Raw genomic sequence first — 15172 nt, forward strand, 5'->3', positions numbered from 1 at the left:
AACAAGTACCTCATGATCACTCCCACCAACCGGCGGCAGTGTGAGCACTGCCACCGGTTGGTGGCAGTGCTCACACTGCCTTGTGAAGTTATCACCAAATCCAAAACATTAAAGCTGCTAGTTGCTTCAATCACATGCTGCTTAAGATATTTATCTCTCAGAAATTCCAAAAAATCACTCTCCTTGTTCCCATACATTGTCTCCTCCTTCTAGTCTATATTCCTGTAATTAAAGTCTCCCATCAGGATAACCTTCTTTTTACATGCCCAACTAATTTGCCTAAACATTTCACAATCAGTATTCTCTGCAATCCCTGGCCTATAACAGCTAAATCCTATCAGATATACTAACCTGTTTATTTCAACTTCACACCACACAGATTCAAAATCTATGCATGCACTATCAGCTTCCACACTTTGCCAACACAATTTCTCTGCAATCATTAACAGCACTCCCCCTCTTCTTTTCACATTTCTATTCTTTCAGAAAATTATATATCTATCTAGTTCTATTCGCAACATTGCATCCTCCTCAGACAATCAAGTTTCGCTTATTCGAATTATATTTGGACATACCGTCTCAATCAATGCAACAAACTCAGCTCTCTTGTTTCAAATGCTCCTTACATTTGTGTATAAACATAACCATCACTGTGTGTTTGAGGCCATTCTACCAGCACCAACATTCTTTATTCTAGCTGCTATACCACACCTCTCTCTTCGGTCTGACCACTCCCGTTTTCCTGATGCTGAGTTTGATTTCCATTCCTACCTGTCTCATCCTTGCCTTTGTGCATTCCATCATCTTGTGCTGCTGCAACCACATCTTCAACCTCATATCCATCTTCCTCCTGCCATATAGTCTGTTGATTTGTGCTATCCTGCTTCACAGGTGGACTCTGATCATTTCTTACATTAACTTCTTCACTCTGCACCAAACCCATTCAAATGTAATCCATCAGCTTTATACATTCCAATTTCCCTTCAAATTCACTCCACAGATTTACAAATTGAACCCCCTTTGCCTCACACAACTTAGCCATCTCTATTCATTATCTCTGCTCTCCTTCTCAATTCACTGTTTGTGATATCTGGGCCACATGCCTATGACTTTCCCAACAACACTATTCTTCTCTACCTGCTGCAACAACTTCCTCAAGTTTCTATCAACATTCTTTTCTCTCCAACTAAGTCATTTGTGACCACGACTAATTTTGACATCTGGTATTTACTTTTCTGCAATGCATCAGTTATTTGCCCCACTGTTCCACCAGGAAAGCATGTTGTGCACTTTATTAGTAATCACGCCTCTAATGATCAAGTCCCCATACACTGATATATGACTATCCTTTGACTCTTTCTTCATAATATTTACTTCCTCCTTCTCCTTATCATCTGCTAATCTCTCCTTTAGCTTAGTATCGTCTTCCAGATGTTTCATTTTGCTTTTCATTTTCACTAACTCCTACCAAAACTCTTCTACTACAGTCCCAATGTTTGTTCCCATTTCTAATCATTCTAATCTATCCAGACAGTTTTCACATACATTAACACTTTCCTTCTTCTCATTTACCCAAACAGTCTACAAATCTTTCACATTCTTGGTGCATACATATAGCAGTTTTTGTAATGCATCCACTGTGAAAAATCCATCAGCTTCTAAAGATGGATGCCATCTTTAGAAGCTGAAGCAGTACAACAAACAAGTAGAAAAACACAATATAAACAACAAAAAATTTCAACACCACCACCACTGAAGGAGACACTTATCCAAACTGAAAAAAAAATGCAGCACAATTTGCGACAAAAAGCCACACAATACAATAAGCAAACACACTTTTTTTAGCACAGCTCAAATCTACTGCTATGTTCACTTGCGACTAACGAAAAAATATATGCATCAAAGCTCAGTTTGAAGATCATGGACTTCCATACAGCTGCAATGAATATTTCCAGTGACTGTATGCTATCCATATTATTATTATCATCCTAAGACCCCATGAAGTCAAAGACTCATCTAGAAGGTCATACACGCAGCTCATCATACCGTCCTTAAGCACACTCAAACTCTCTCTACAGACACCATCTTCTCAGGCAAGGTATTCTAATCATTCACAACTCTGCATGCAAAATACCTACTTCTCACTCCTCCTGCTCACACCCTCCTTATACAGCTTCCAGGGATGACCTCTGCTTCTCTCCTGATCTCCCACCATAATTTTCTGTAAAAACCTCCTCAACATTGATCCCATAACAACCCCCCCCCCTTACTAATTTGTAGGTCTCTATCATATCACTCCACTTCCTCCTCCAATCCACTAGACTCTGTAAATTGCATCTTCTCAATCTTTCCTCATATTTGACATTCCAGAGATCAGAAACTACTTTAGTCGCCTCTGGACCCTTTCCAACATCTTTTCATCCATTTGAAAACCAGATGAACAAATCTGTGCACAGTAGTGTCCATATGTGGCCTAATCAGAGCCTTATACAACGGAACAAGAATCTCCTTATTTCTATAAGTCAGTATCCTTCGCATCATTCCCAGAATTCCTTGTGTTGTCCTCACAATTTTGCCAATGTGTTCACTAAATTTCAGATCCTTATCCACAATCACCCCAAGATCTCTCATATCCTCCACCTCCAACGATATATCCCCACCAAGCATAAATTCTACATCCTATCTTTGTTTCCCAAATTTTAAAACCTTACATTTCGCAACATTGAACAGGCATCCCCCATTCCTGTGCCCATTCACTCAATCTATTCAAGTCTTCTTGTAAGGCCACAACATCTTCTCTACTCTTCATAGTTCATCCCAACTTTGCATCATCTGCAAACAACTGAATATCCCCATCCAAATCTTCCCCAATATCATTAACATATAAGTTAAACAGCAGTGGTCCTAAAAACAGACCCCCTGAGGCACACCACTAGAGACTTTCCTCTTCCGGGATATTGATTCCCCACACACAACTTGCTGATACCTATCAGATAGCCAATCTCCAATCCAATTCACTAATCTAATATCAACCCCCAACTGCTCTAGTATGACCATCATCTTATCATGTGGTAATCTATCAAAAGCCTTTGCAAAATCTGAGTATACTATTGTGTATCCCTCTCCTCTGTCCAATTAAGCCGTCGCTTTATTGTAATAAATAAATAGATTACTAAACCATGATCTCCCTGTAGCAAATCCATGCTGTCCATCAAAGATAATACCATTGTTGTCAAACCAATTCAATCATGTCTCACTTATTCCACCAATTCTTGGGTGAACAGACTCAATGAATACAACCATTTCATTTGCCTTGTTTCATACACTTCTAGCATTTGAATACAAACATAGCAGCTCATTCCTGGATCTATAGAGTTCCACTAATATCACTTATGAGATGCGACTTATCTATATTTAACTCGAGCCATTTCTTTTTCTCCTTATTCATCTTAGAACCTTCTTTTGTCTATACACACACACATTCACATCGTCTTGGAGCATCAGCCTTTCTCACACTGTGTTTCCCTGTCAAACCTATGCCTCCCCATTTCCCTGTCTGTCTTGCACACCTGTTCTCTCATTCTCTGTACTCATGCCTTTCACTTCTTCATTCTCTCTTGTCTTAATCTCCTGTTCTTCCACATCACTTCCCACTTGATCAGATTCACTCTCTGCACTCATTTCTCTATGTGACTCATAACCAAAACCATTCAAATACAGTCCATCACTCTTATACAGTTCACTTTGTCCTTCAAACTCATTCCATACATTAATATATAAAAATAATAATATAATATATAACATAATAATAAAAAATATAGACGAACCCTATTGGGAATACGGTTCCCATAGGGTTCTTAATTTTGCTTTTTAAATACATTACCTGACTTCAAAGTGACAGCTTTTAATGAGTATGCAGTTAGATTTCTCGAAATTCTGTTGCTTTTGTAGACGGGATAGTTGAACAAATGATTATTTGAGCTAATTTAACAAGTTCAATGGTATTTAGTGTCATGGGAGAAAAGTGTTTTGTATCTTTCTCTTATTAAATCCATAATCAAGTTCTTTCAATGTTGCTCCACAATAAACTTGATTTGATAAAAAATTTCATTAAGGCTTACAATAATAATAATAATGGTGATGCACTGGTATCCAAAACCTAAGGAAGAACACTATTTCTGAAGATTACAACCGCAAATTCAGAAGAATCAGCTTGTGACAATTTTATAACTGATGATTTCAAGTGGAAGTGGGTCATTGAAATTTTCGAATAGTGCACAAAAGGATAAAAGGCTGCACTAAGTGAATTGTTTGAAGAAAGCTCTTTTTGTGAAGGAATAAAGTTGCAAACTTGGATGTCTTGTGTCTCAAAGACATCATCTAGTTGATTTCATGTGGGGAAGAATTATTGGAAAGCTAAAAGAAGGCTGCAGAATTACTGGTATTGCCAGAGAGTTTGGAATCTCATATAGCTTTGTATCCAGGCTCTGAGCAGCATTTCAAACCAATGGAATATGTTCCAGACGTCCAAGAGGTCGCCCTCGCTGTACCATGAAGACAGATTTTTGGTTATAACAGCAAAACGTAATTGACACACCATGGCAGGTCAGCTCTCAAGTTGGCTCCATTCAAGCACAGGTACGTGGATATTTCAACAAACTGTGGCAAGACATCAATAAGTAGGCCAATACGACCGAAGGCCTGTAGTGTCTGTGTTCTCTTTATCCACAGCTCATTGTAGAGCACGTTTTCAGTGGTGTTGTATCCATAAAAATTGGACAAGACACCAACAGGCTAATGTACTCTTTACAGTTGAGAGTCGTTTTAGTCTTTTCTCTGATTCTAGGTGACATTTGATCTGGTGTGAAAGTGATACTGCCTACTATCATGAGAGTATTCTTGAAAGGGATAGATATGGCTGTGCTGGGGTCATGGTGAGGGGAGGCATTATGCTTGATGGACACACCGAACTACAGGTGCTGGAAAAAAAAAGGCCTATGACTGGTGAATGATATTGCAAAAGTTTTTCGATGTCATGTTCAATTGTTCCATGGTGATAGGCAAAGAATTAATTTTTATGGATGACAATGTCACACATCATACATGAGGAGTGGAGATACTTCTGGAGACCATGGATATTAAATGAATCAAGTGGCCAGCAAGCTCCCTAGATCTCATTCCCATAGAATACATTTGGATTGCAATAGGGAGATGCATCACTGCTGCTTGAAATTCCCCTCCAGAAAATAAACAAGACCTTATCCTTGCTATGAAGGAGGAGTGGATCAGTTTGCCTAGAGAATTCCTGAATCACTTGGTGATAAACATGGTACAATGCTATGAGAGCTGCATCACAGTCCTGGGTGGAAATATTCCATATTGAAATGTCTCTCTACGTAGTTTTCTGTAAGCATTGTACATTAATTCCTTAACTACATCCTTAGGAAATTTGTAACTTTTGCCAAAAACATATTGCAATTTAATTTGTATGAAATTTATAACACGTTTTTTGTGTAATAGACTTTATTAGTATGCTGGCAATAAATTTATGTCCATATTTGGCTGTAGTCATGAACATTTTTTTGTATTCAGGTAAAAATGTAGTTCGTTCTTAGCTTTTGGGTGTAATTTTCAGTACTTAAAAGGAAAATTTACTGCCAATTTTTTAGGATCTATTAAAAGTGACCATTATAGCGATCTTACAGAAAATTATACAGGATACAAACCAGTGAGATGCAACATATCATTACAGATTTATTTTTTGCACTGACATTTGGAGATCTTTCCCCCTAACGTAGGTACTCTCAGTAATGAACATGGTAAATGATTTCAGCAGGATGTTTCTTGTATGGAGCAAAAATACACAAGCAAGTGAAACTCCAGTGTGTTCGTGGATTTTTGCTGGTTCTTAACTATTGATATCAGCTAAGCAGAAGGCTTTTTAAACTAAGTAAATTTGCATATACACGTTATAGGTCCACATGAAATGCAATTAGTGTGTCAATGTGATTATGACTCCTGAAAAACTGGAAGAGGATAATATTTTCATCATATATCTGGCAATTTTTTTTTTGGGGGGGGGGGGGTGCTTAAGGATCAAACCTGTATAACTGAGAGGAGACCTCCACATAGCCTTTAAAGGAATGCAGAGAACTGACCAGGGCTTCTGACCTAATGTCCAATCCTCACCTTCTCGTGGTGCACCCTGTTAGGTATCTACCTGGATACTGAACGAACCAGGATGGGCTGGAAATTTTGGATTTAGCCGACCAAATTGTATTCTTATTGGCTTAAACCACCATATTAAATGATGGTACAACATGACAGAATTTCATGCCTGCTGGGGCGTTGCCTGGTGAACAGCGAAAAATCAGCTACTGGAACAAATCCTAAAATACACCAAAACACAATATCCCCAGAGTTCAAGATCGGTGCTATCAACATAAGATGCCTGAATGGCAAAGAAATGGTGCTAGCTGAGGAATTGGATACATATCAGATCGACATAATAGGAGTAACTGAAACAAAAAGGACAAAACTGGTGAGATATTTCTGAGCAATAAATACAAAATGTTATACTCAGGTAATGATAATCATGGAAAAGAAGTGGTAGCGTTAGTATTCAACAGTAAATACAAGGCTAATCTTCTTGAATGGTAGGCAATTTCAAGTAGTGATGTGGGCAAATATCAGAATGGAGAACTGGACAATAAAACTTATTTGTGCCTATGGGCCCACAGAAGGTTCTACTGAGATAGAAGTGGAGGCATTTTTAGGCTTTCAAGAAAACAACTGACACAATGAAAAAGGAAAAGTTGGTCCTTGTTTGGGATCTGAATAGCAGAGTAGGAAATGATTGTCAGGCATACAAAAATGTTTTGGGAAAATTTGGAGAAGAGAGCAAAGCTAATAATAATGGCAAATACCTGTTAGATTTCTGCTCAGGACATGGACTGGTTATTACTAACACCATGTTCTGACATAAAAATGTGCACAAATTCACATGGAGAGAAGAGGCAAGGAATAAGAAAAGTCTCATTGACTATGTTATTGTTGATAGTGATGTTTTCTCTCTGGTGCAGGACACTAGAGTGTACAGCAGATTTGAAATTGGAAGTGATCTCCATTTAGTCTTGAGCAGGATAAAATTGAATTTCATACTGAAAAGAAGAACATGTAAGTTTTAAACCGAATAAAAGTTGAGCAGCTCTCAGATGTAAACTGTAGACTAAAAAAACATTATTGAAGACAAAATGAAACAGTTTGTGAACAGGAACCAAACTTTGGAGATTCAGTGGCAAGCACTGAAGAAAACATTGATTGATTCAGCCAGAGAGGCATGTAGTGAGGTCTGCAAGGACAGAAAAATCAGAACTCCATGGTGGACATAGGAAGTTAAAGAGGCAGTGAAGGAAAAGAGGAAAGCATATCAAAAATTCTTGGCAAATAAGTCAGCATGTGCTCTTAGAGAATACAGAGACAAATGTAAGAAAGCTGAACACTCTGTAAAATTAGCTAAACAAAAGTCATAGGAAGACTTTGGTAAGAACATAGAAAATAAATATCAGGAAGGTGACAAAATATTCTGGAGGCTGTTGAAAAAGCACAGAAATGGAGGAAAGAGTGCTGTAAAAGAAATTAGAGATGATAAAGAGTAGTGAAAAAGATATCCTTGATGTATGGAGTAATTACTTCGAAAAATTGCTAAATGAAACAAGCAGTGATGATAGCATAGTGGTAAAAAACACTCAACAGACATGCAATCAGGAATACATATCCATCCATACTTGAAGTAGAAAAAGCCATCAAAAGTCTGAAATCTGGAAAGGCAGCGGGAGTAGATGATATTCCACCAGAAATGTTCAAGTATGGAGGTATAAAAGTCTTACGGTGGCTGCACTGCATAGTTCAGAAGGGCTGGACAGAGGGGCGAATTCCAGATGATTGGAGTAGAGCTCTCATAGTACCCATATATAAAAAGGGAAATAAAACTGAATGTGAGAATTACAGAGGTATTTCCCTACTGAGTGTTCCTGGCAAGATCTATGCAAGTATACTTGAGAAACGGTTGAGAAGAATTGTGGAAGAAAAGCTTGGTGAAGAACAAGCTGGATTCAGGCCAAACAGAGGCTGTCAGGATCAGATCTTCACTTTACGACAAATAGTCGAGAAAGCATGGGAATATAACAAAGATCTGTATTTAAGTTTTGTCGATTTGGAAAAGGCATATGATAAGGTGCCAAGAGAGAAGCTATTCAATACGCTGCAGTCATATGGCGTCAATGGAGTATTATATCATACAATACTTAGTCTTTATTTTAGTTGTAAGTCAGAGTTAGAATTGAAATACAGGAAGATAGTTTAATGTTAAATCTGTTGTCAGACAAGGAAGTACATTATCCCCTCTGTTATTCATTATCTATATGGATCACATTATGAAGGAAAGTGGTATTAAACCTGATATCAAAATTTGAGATGTTAATCTCAGCTTTTTGCTTTATGCAGATGATGTTACACTTCTAAATAAATCTGCTACAAGTCTGCAAGATTCCCTTACTAAATTGAATAACTGTTGTAATAGATATGGTATGAAGGTCAGCAATAACAAAACAAAGAAATGAAAATAGGCAGAAGCATTGAAAATATCAACTTGTGAACGGAGAACCTATAGAACAAGTAAAACATTTTCAGCTACTTAAAGGCACGATTTTATATGAAGATGGTAAATTAAATATGGAAATAGACAACAGAATCAACAAAGCTGGTATGGTAGAAATTCAACTGAAGAAATTTACATGGAATAAGAGTGAAATTGGTTGGAACACTAAATTAGCTGTATACAAAACAGTGTTCAAACCAATTTTAACTTATGGATCTGAGAGCTGGTTTAGAAATAAAACACTTGACCAAAGACTGGAGAGCGCAGATATGAGATCCTTAGAAAGATTAGGGGCTTGAACAGATGGCATCAATGGCAATATCATATTAAAAACGAGGATATTAGGAAAGAACTTGACCTTGTCAGCATCCAGGAATGCGTTAGCAGAGCTAATCTCAGGTGGTATGGTCACTTAAACAGAATGGGAGAAGAAAGATTAGCAAAACAAGTGTTCTTTGTCAGATTGGTAGGAAAAAGACCCTGATGAAGGCCAAGATATAGGTGGATTGATATGGTAAAAAAGTGCCTTAGAAGATAGAAATATAAGATATGATAATGTTGGCATCTTGACAGGTAATAGATTGATTTGGAGAAAAATTGTAGATGAAGTTAGTAATAATGTAAATTATTCATGTAGTACTATCATATCCTGTACATCCCTTGAGGGCACATGTCAGGAATTTGTGACATGTGCCCGTTGAGGGCACATGTCACATTTTCAGTTGGTTGCTTAATGAAATGAAGTAACTGATCCTAGCTGAATAGAACTAGCTGATACAATATGTCACACAAAGCTCCTCAAGAATTAAAGTTTTGGGAGGCTTAATTTGTGGCTGGCACATAAACTATTTAAATAAGATTTTCCAAGAAGGCATTTTATTGCTGATAGAAAGAACTGATGCCTTAAAATCTGTTCAGTCCCTAGTTGGAATTAATTAGAAGTGTTCAGAAGTATACATATTATCACTTGACAGTTCAGCTTTGATTTTTTGTTTCTTTATTTTTCATGTGACAGTATATAAAAGAAATTATAAAGAAACACATATGAAGCTCTTCTTATCAAAATAACTTTATTGATTTCTTTTTCAAAATTAAGAAATATAGTAAAGACATCAAAATGGTATCACAACACATTACATAATGACATCTTTCTGAATGGCTTTTGAACATAAACACTTTATCTAGAATTTTTATGGTGAAGTTAAGGTACTTTGTTTAGTTAACTATAGCAGTGAAAGGTAGTTTTTCAGAAAACAATTCAGTAGCACATTTTACTTTTTTTATTACAGTCTATTTAATATTATAAGTCTGTGAGGAAGTGATTACTCTCTGGAATTACATATGAGATCTCAAAGTTATAACAGATGCATTTAATATGTTAGTAAACTTTAGTTTGGATAAATTGTCAAGGTTAGAAGTGCATTAAGATTTATTGTTTATCATTTATGTTAATTTTTTAATAGTATTAATTTTCAACAACACATATCACAAACTGTGTTTATTAAGTTTTATAAAAATTTACCAATTCTAACCAACATCCTTGAAGCACAAAAGGACTTTTCTGTAACAATAAGGCACTATTGCCTTATTGTTATAGAAAAGATAATCCAGACTACATTAGAAATTTTCATAATTTTAACAAAAAAAGTGAGAAGTTGTTGCTTATTTTGGATATTATTATTATGTGACACTTCCAAGAAGTCCAAGGACTCATCATGGGAGATCACTCAGCTACATACATCTGACCATCTCCCCCTACTACTTAATTCTCCCACTACACATAAATACCATGAATGCCATCTACCCTCATCATCACCACCACCAACAGTATTGTTTGTCTGTTAATTCTGTGTGAGTGTTCTGATGGCCAATTTGCCTGTACATGGGAAAAACCCAAGTTCCCAGGAGAAAAAAACCATATGAGATGGTTTTTTTCTCCTGGGAACTCACCTAACAATTGATAAAACCCATATAAAGAACCTCTCATCAGAATAGAGAAGAGAATTGTAATCTGCTTTGATGAGCTTAAGAAATACAATCATCTACCAATTATTAGGGCTAGTCAGGCCTAGCAGGTGGCCACACTTTGGGCATTCTTTCACACAGGGTCGATTTAAGAAAATACAGAGGAAGTCATTACTAATCTGAAAATCTATTTTTGAGTTAGCAGTGGCAGCAGTGAAGTACTTCCCTAATATTAACAAATGTGGCTGCATTAATTTACTCAAAATTTGGATTCAATTCAATGGCTATAGTCTATCTTTAGTTGCAGAAGGCACTCAGCTCACTAGGACATACATTACATTTTTGTTACAATTTTGAAATGTTTCCATTACATAGTTGTAGTGCCTTACTGTGATTACTCTCTGGAATTATATATTGTTATTCTGACAATCTGACAAGTGCTTTTATGCTCTGAGGATGCTTGCTTGAATCTAAGCAAAACATCAGCAGACTTAATAAATTTATAGTTCATTTTGCCCTATTTTTGTTCAGTGAGTTACTACTACTGTATTAAAGAATTAATATAAATAGTCAGAGTTAAGAAGCTATTTCAGTTAGACTAGATGGTTACTAATGATGATGGTTATTGTTTTTTTTTTTTTTTTTTTCTAGTTATCATATATCCAGAAAGAAGTTGTGCTGATCACTCTAGGAAACAAATGTTGCTCAGTGGAAGTGGTGCTTGCTTCCTCTGCGCTTGGTCACTTGAAATCAGACTTAAGTTCAAGTCTAGTCGCCGACTGGAGGAACTTTTTCTAGGCCTTTCTTCGACCGATTCCAGAGTTAGTTGATCTCTGGCATGGGCAAACGGGTTTTTTCCCCCAGAAACTCAGGTTTTTTTATTCCGTAAACTCAAGAAAACCGTAGTACCCACATTATTTTAGACAGTAACATATCTTGTTAGGGTTAGGTACCAAGAGATGGCAGCACTTGTTTGCCAGCCTCTTCATTGGTAGCTGCTATAATTAGAGATAGACATGGGCCAGCTATGTCTTATTGGCTACCGGTGGAGATTTAACTGCCCACTCAGTCTCCAAAAGCTAGATAGGGTATAAAGGCCTCACCTACTCTCTATAAGGGAATAAAAGGCATTAGCTGATTTTTTTTTATATATTTATTTTATTTTTATTTTTATTTCAATTTATTTTAGCTTTCTTTATATATTTAGCACAAGCTAGAATAGTATATTAAGGACACCTGATGCTGTTAATTTACAAGATTTTAGTTGAACAACAGTAGTAATAGTTTTGTATTTTCTTTCATCATAATTCACCATGATGTCATCATGATTTTCTACATTGTTGTGAGTTAGTAATTTCATTTCTCACCATTTTCTAATCACTTATATAGAAAATACAATTTTAATGTTTGCAAAAGTTACCTATAACAGTAAAACTATGTTATACGTTTCACGATTTTCTCTTTTTAAACTCTAGAATGACAAGTACTTGTAAAAATAACAATTAACTGAATTAAAATCACATTTTTTCTGTTAGAGTTTACTAACTGAATGCCTAGTATCTTCAAATGGCATTTAATTGATTTGCCTTGCAAATATTTATTAAATTTATGTCTATCAGTCTTTCTTCAACAGAAATGTAAGGTTTTGGTCTATGAGCTCAGTTAATGCTTATGACACCTAGACCTTATAATCTTCCATTAAATCACAACCAAAAATAACATAGCAGCAAGAGCACATTAAAGAATTATAATTCTCGAATATCTTGTCCTTTACTGCTGGATTTCCCAAAATGGGCTCTGCAGAGCTCATTTTGGAGAACCCTGGACTCCACAAATCTTGTTTACAAACATTCGCTTATTTTTTAAAATTAATGAACGATGATATGATGAAATGATGTGATGCTACAAGTTATGCCCATCATACCAGACTTTGAAAAACTCTGCAGTTCAAAACAACTACTGCACTGTAGTCATTAAAATGTACTTAAATTTTTTAAATTTACGGAGCACTAAATTGTAAAATAGTGAGTGTTTATTGATTTCTTCCTTTTTTTCATATTTATCTTAAAGATCATATTTATTTGTGAGGGACCCGCAAAAAAAATTTTGCTTGCTTTAGGGCTCCACTTTAGCAAGAAGTTTGGGAAATCCTGCCTTAGTGCATTAAGTCCACCATTTTGTTTTCAAATTTCAGAAGGAAAAAAAAAAGTATATATATATATATATATATATATATATATATATATATATGTGTGTGTGTGTGTGTATGTGTAAATTTGGTTTTATAAACAAAAAGAGTACATGCAGAATTCACATAAAAATGTATGACATTCTTTTTAAATAACACTTTTCTGTACTAATTCTGATCAGTGTTTGCCTTTAATGTATATATGCTATATAATCTTGCCATTTTAGGATTAAAAATGATATAGTACAGTGATCTCTCTCAATTATCCAACTTTCAAATAACTGATCCTTGAATGGGTCAGTTTTAATGGTTTCATTAACATGTTAATTAACTTTTCAATTATGCAACTATCAATTGGTTTCTCAATGTGGTCAGGTAATTGAGAGATTGCTGTAAATTATATACAATTATTTACTTAAATATTTTACAACATAAATTATGTCAAAACTTTATATCCTTTCACGTTATTCTCAACATATGAAAGGATATAAATGCTAAATTTTCATTATCTTTCAATACCCACGACAATTTTTTATTTAACAGATACTAGTTTCTTATATTCACTACTCTTCATTGGCTTCATTCAACCATTTCTTGATATTTTCAATCTCAATATGCCTAGCCTGTATTACTGATGGTGGATCAGCTTTGTTCTTCTCTCTTGAATATTTATTAAATAAAGTATTAAATGCATTAATTCTCAAATATCTTACCTTACTGCATTAAGTCAACCATTTTGTTCTCAAATTTCAAAAAATATAAATAAATAAATATATATATAAATTTGGTTTTATAAACAAAAATAATATATGAAGAATTCAGATAAAAATGGATTAATAATAAGATAAATAATAAAATAATATGTGAACAAAATGTAAGCTTTCAAATTATTTTTATTACTATTAACTTAGATCTTAAAACACCTTAAAAGAAATACAAAGAGATCTTCAAATAGAGTTTTTTTTTTTTTTTAAATGTATATATATTATTATTATCAGAGAACTTCAGGGAGTCAAGGCCTCTTCGAGGGGAGGCTATAATTCACCAAACTAGTTGTCATATCTTCCCTTAAATTCATTCACACTAGATGCACTCACTATCCCTAAAGGCAAGCTATACTACTCACTCACTGTTCTCTGGGATAAAAACCTAGCTCTTGCCCCTTTCTTGACTGTGAACAAACTTAACTTCCATGGATACATACCTCTGTGTTCTCTCTCCACCTTCCATATAATGAAAAATTTTATCAGATGATATCCTATAACAGTGCTTCCCAAACTGTGGGCTGCAGCCCCCTTGAGAGCTGTTAGTTTTGTTGAGGGGACCGTGAAATAATGAAAACAAATTTAAAATGTTTTAAGACTAACTAGATTTTTTTTTTCTTAAAAGAAACATGTTTAATTTTTACTATTTCTTTTTTCTTGTTTTTTATATTTTAATGGAAAAAATTACACATTGGTGTTGGTTCACAAATTTTGCTTCCTGCGTATTTCGGTGCTTAATGAATATTAATAAATATATGCTTATTCATATAAGTTTCATTTCAAAGGTATTGATAAGAAGCATAAAAAAGCTTACAAATGCAAAATCTTGCTCTCATTTAAAATGGCCAAGTTTTCTGCGCTTTAAATTAATGTTTCATTGCTACTGTACACAGATCCCATGCATTAGAACTATAAACGCTGGGGATTCCTTATTCACATAATTCACTAATTTCATCTTGTTAGTCTGTGATGTGCCGGTATCTATACATGGTGCTATTATTTAATCTATTCTACATTAAAAATTTAACCCTGAGATGGATAAGTGGCTGATAAAAAAAAAAACAATCCAGCGAACAATCAGCAGAAGCAGAAACAGACTCACCAATGACAGTATCTCATATTTTACCAGAACAGTCCGCATCGTCTTCAGCGCCAGACGGTAAGAGGCAAAAAATGTCGTATGAAAAAATTTGAAAATACGATCCTTCTTATTTGAAATATGGGTTGGTACTATGATATAATGATCCAAACAAACCCATGTGTGTAATCTGCTGGAAACAGTTATCAAATGATTGAATGCGACTCGCCACTTAGATATTTTTCAAAGAAAGGCTGAAGAATTAAAAATAATTCTTCAGTGGAAGCATTGGAAAGAAATCTAAGAATTGCAGTTTCAAATATTTCATCTAATATTGACTTTTTGTGTAGCAGTATTGAAACACATCCATCATATTAAATTGTTATTAAACTTCTCTTATGTTTTTAATTCTTACTTTGTTTATTAATAATTGTTTTATGTTTCATGTGCTTGTACTGCAAATGTACAATAACAATATATCTATATAAAAATATAAGATAATGTGCCATGTCAAATGT

The 15172-nt window shown here is 35.0% G+C and overlaps 1 protein-coding gene across 1 annotated transcript in view; it reads right to left on the bottom strand.

Moving 5' to 3' along the window:
* Positions 1-9710: 9710 nt before the first annotated feature.
* LOC150103926 (dipeptidyl peptidase 2-like) overlaps positions 9711-15172 on the bottom strand; it is a 287390-nt gene continuing 281928 nt past the window's right edge. The window contains exon 11 of the mRNA XM_090396608.1: positions 9711-13472. Within this exon, the coding sequence (XP_090252734.1) occupies positions 13376-13472 (97 nt within the window). The 3' untranslated portion in view covers positions 9711-13375. The remainder of the gene's footprint in view (positions 13473-15172) is intronic.

Source organism: Typopeltis vanoorti, chromosome 8 (genome assembly GCF_054136105.1).
Source record: "Typopeltis vanoorti isolate ZY-2024b chromosome 8, IOZ_Tvanoo_1.0, whole genome shotgun sequence".
Lineage (NCBI taxonomy): Eukaryota > Metazoa > Arthropoda > Arachnida > Uropygi > Thelyphonidae > Typopeltis > Typopeltis vanoorti.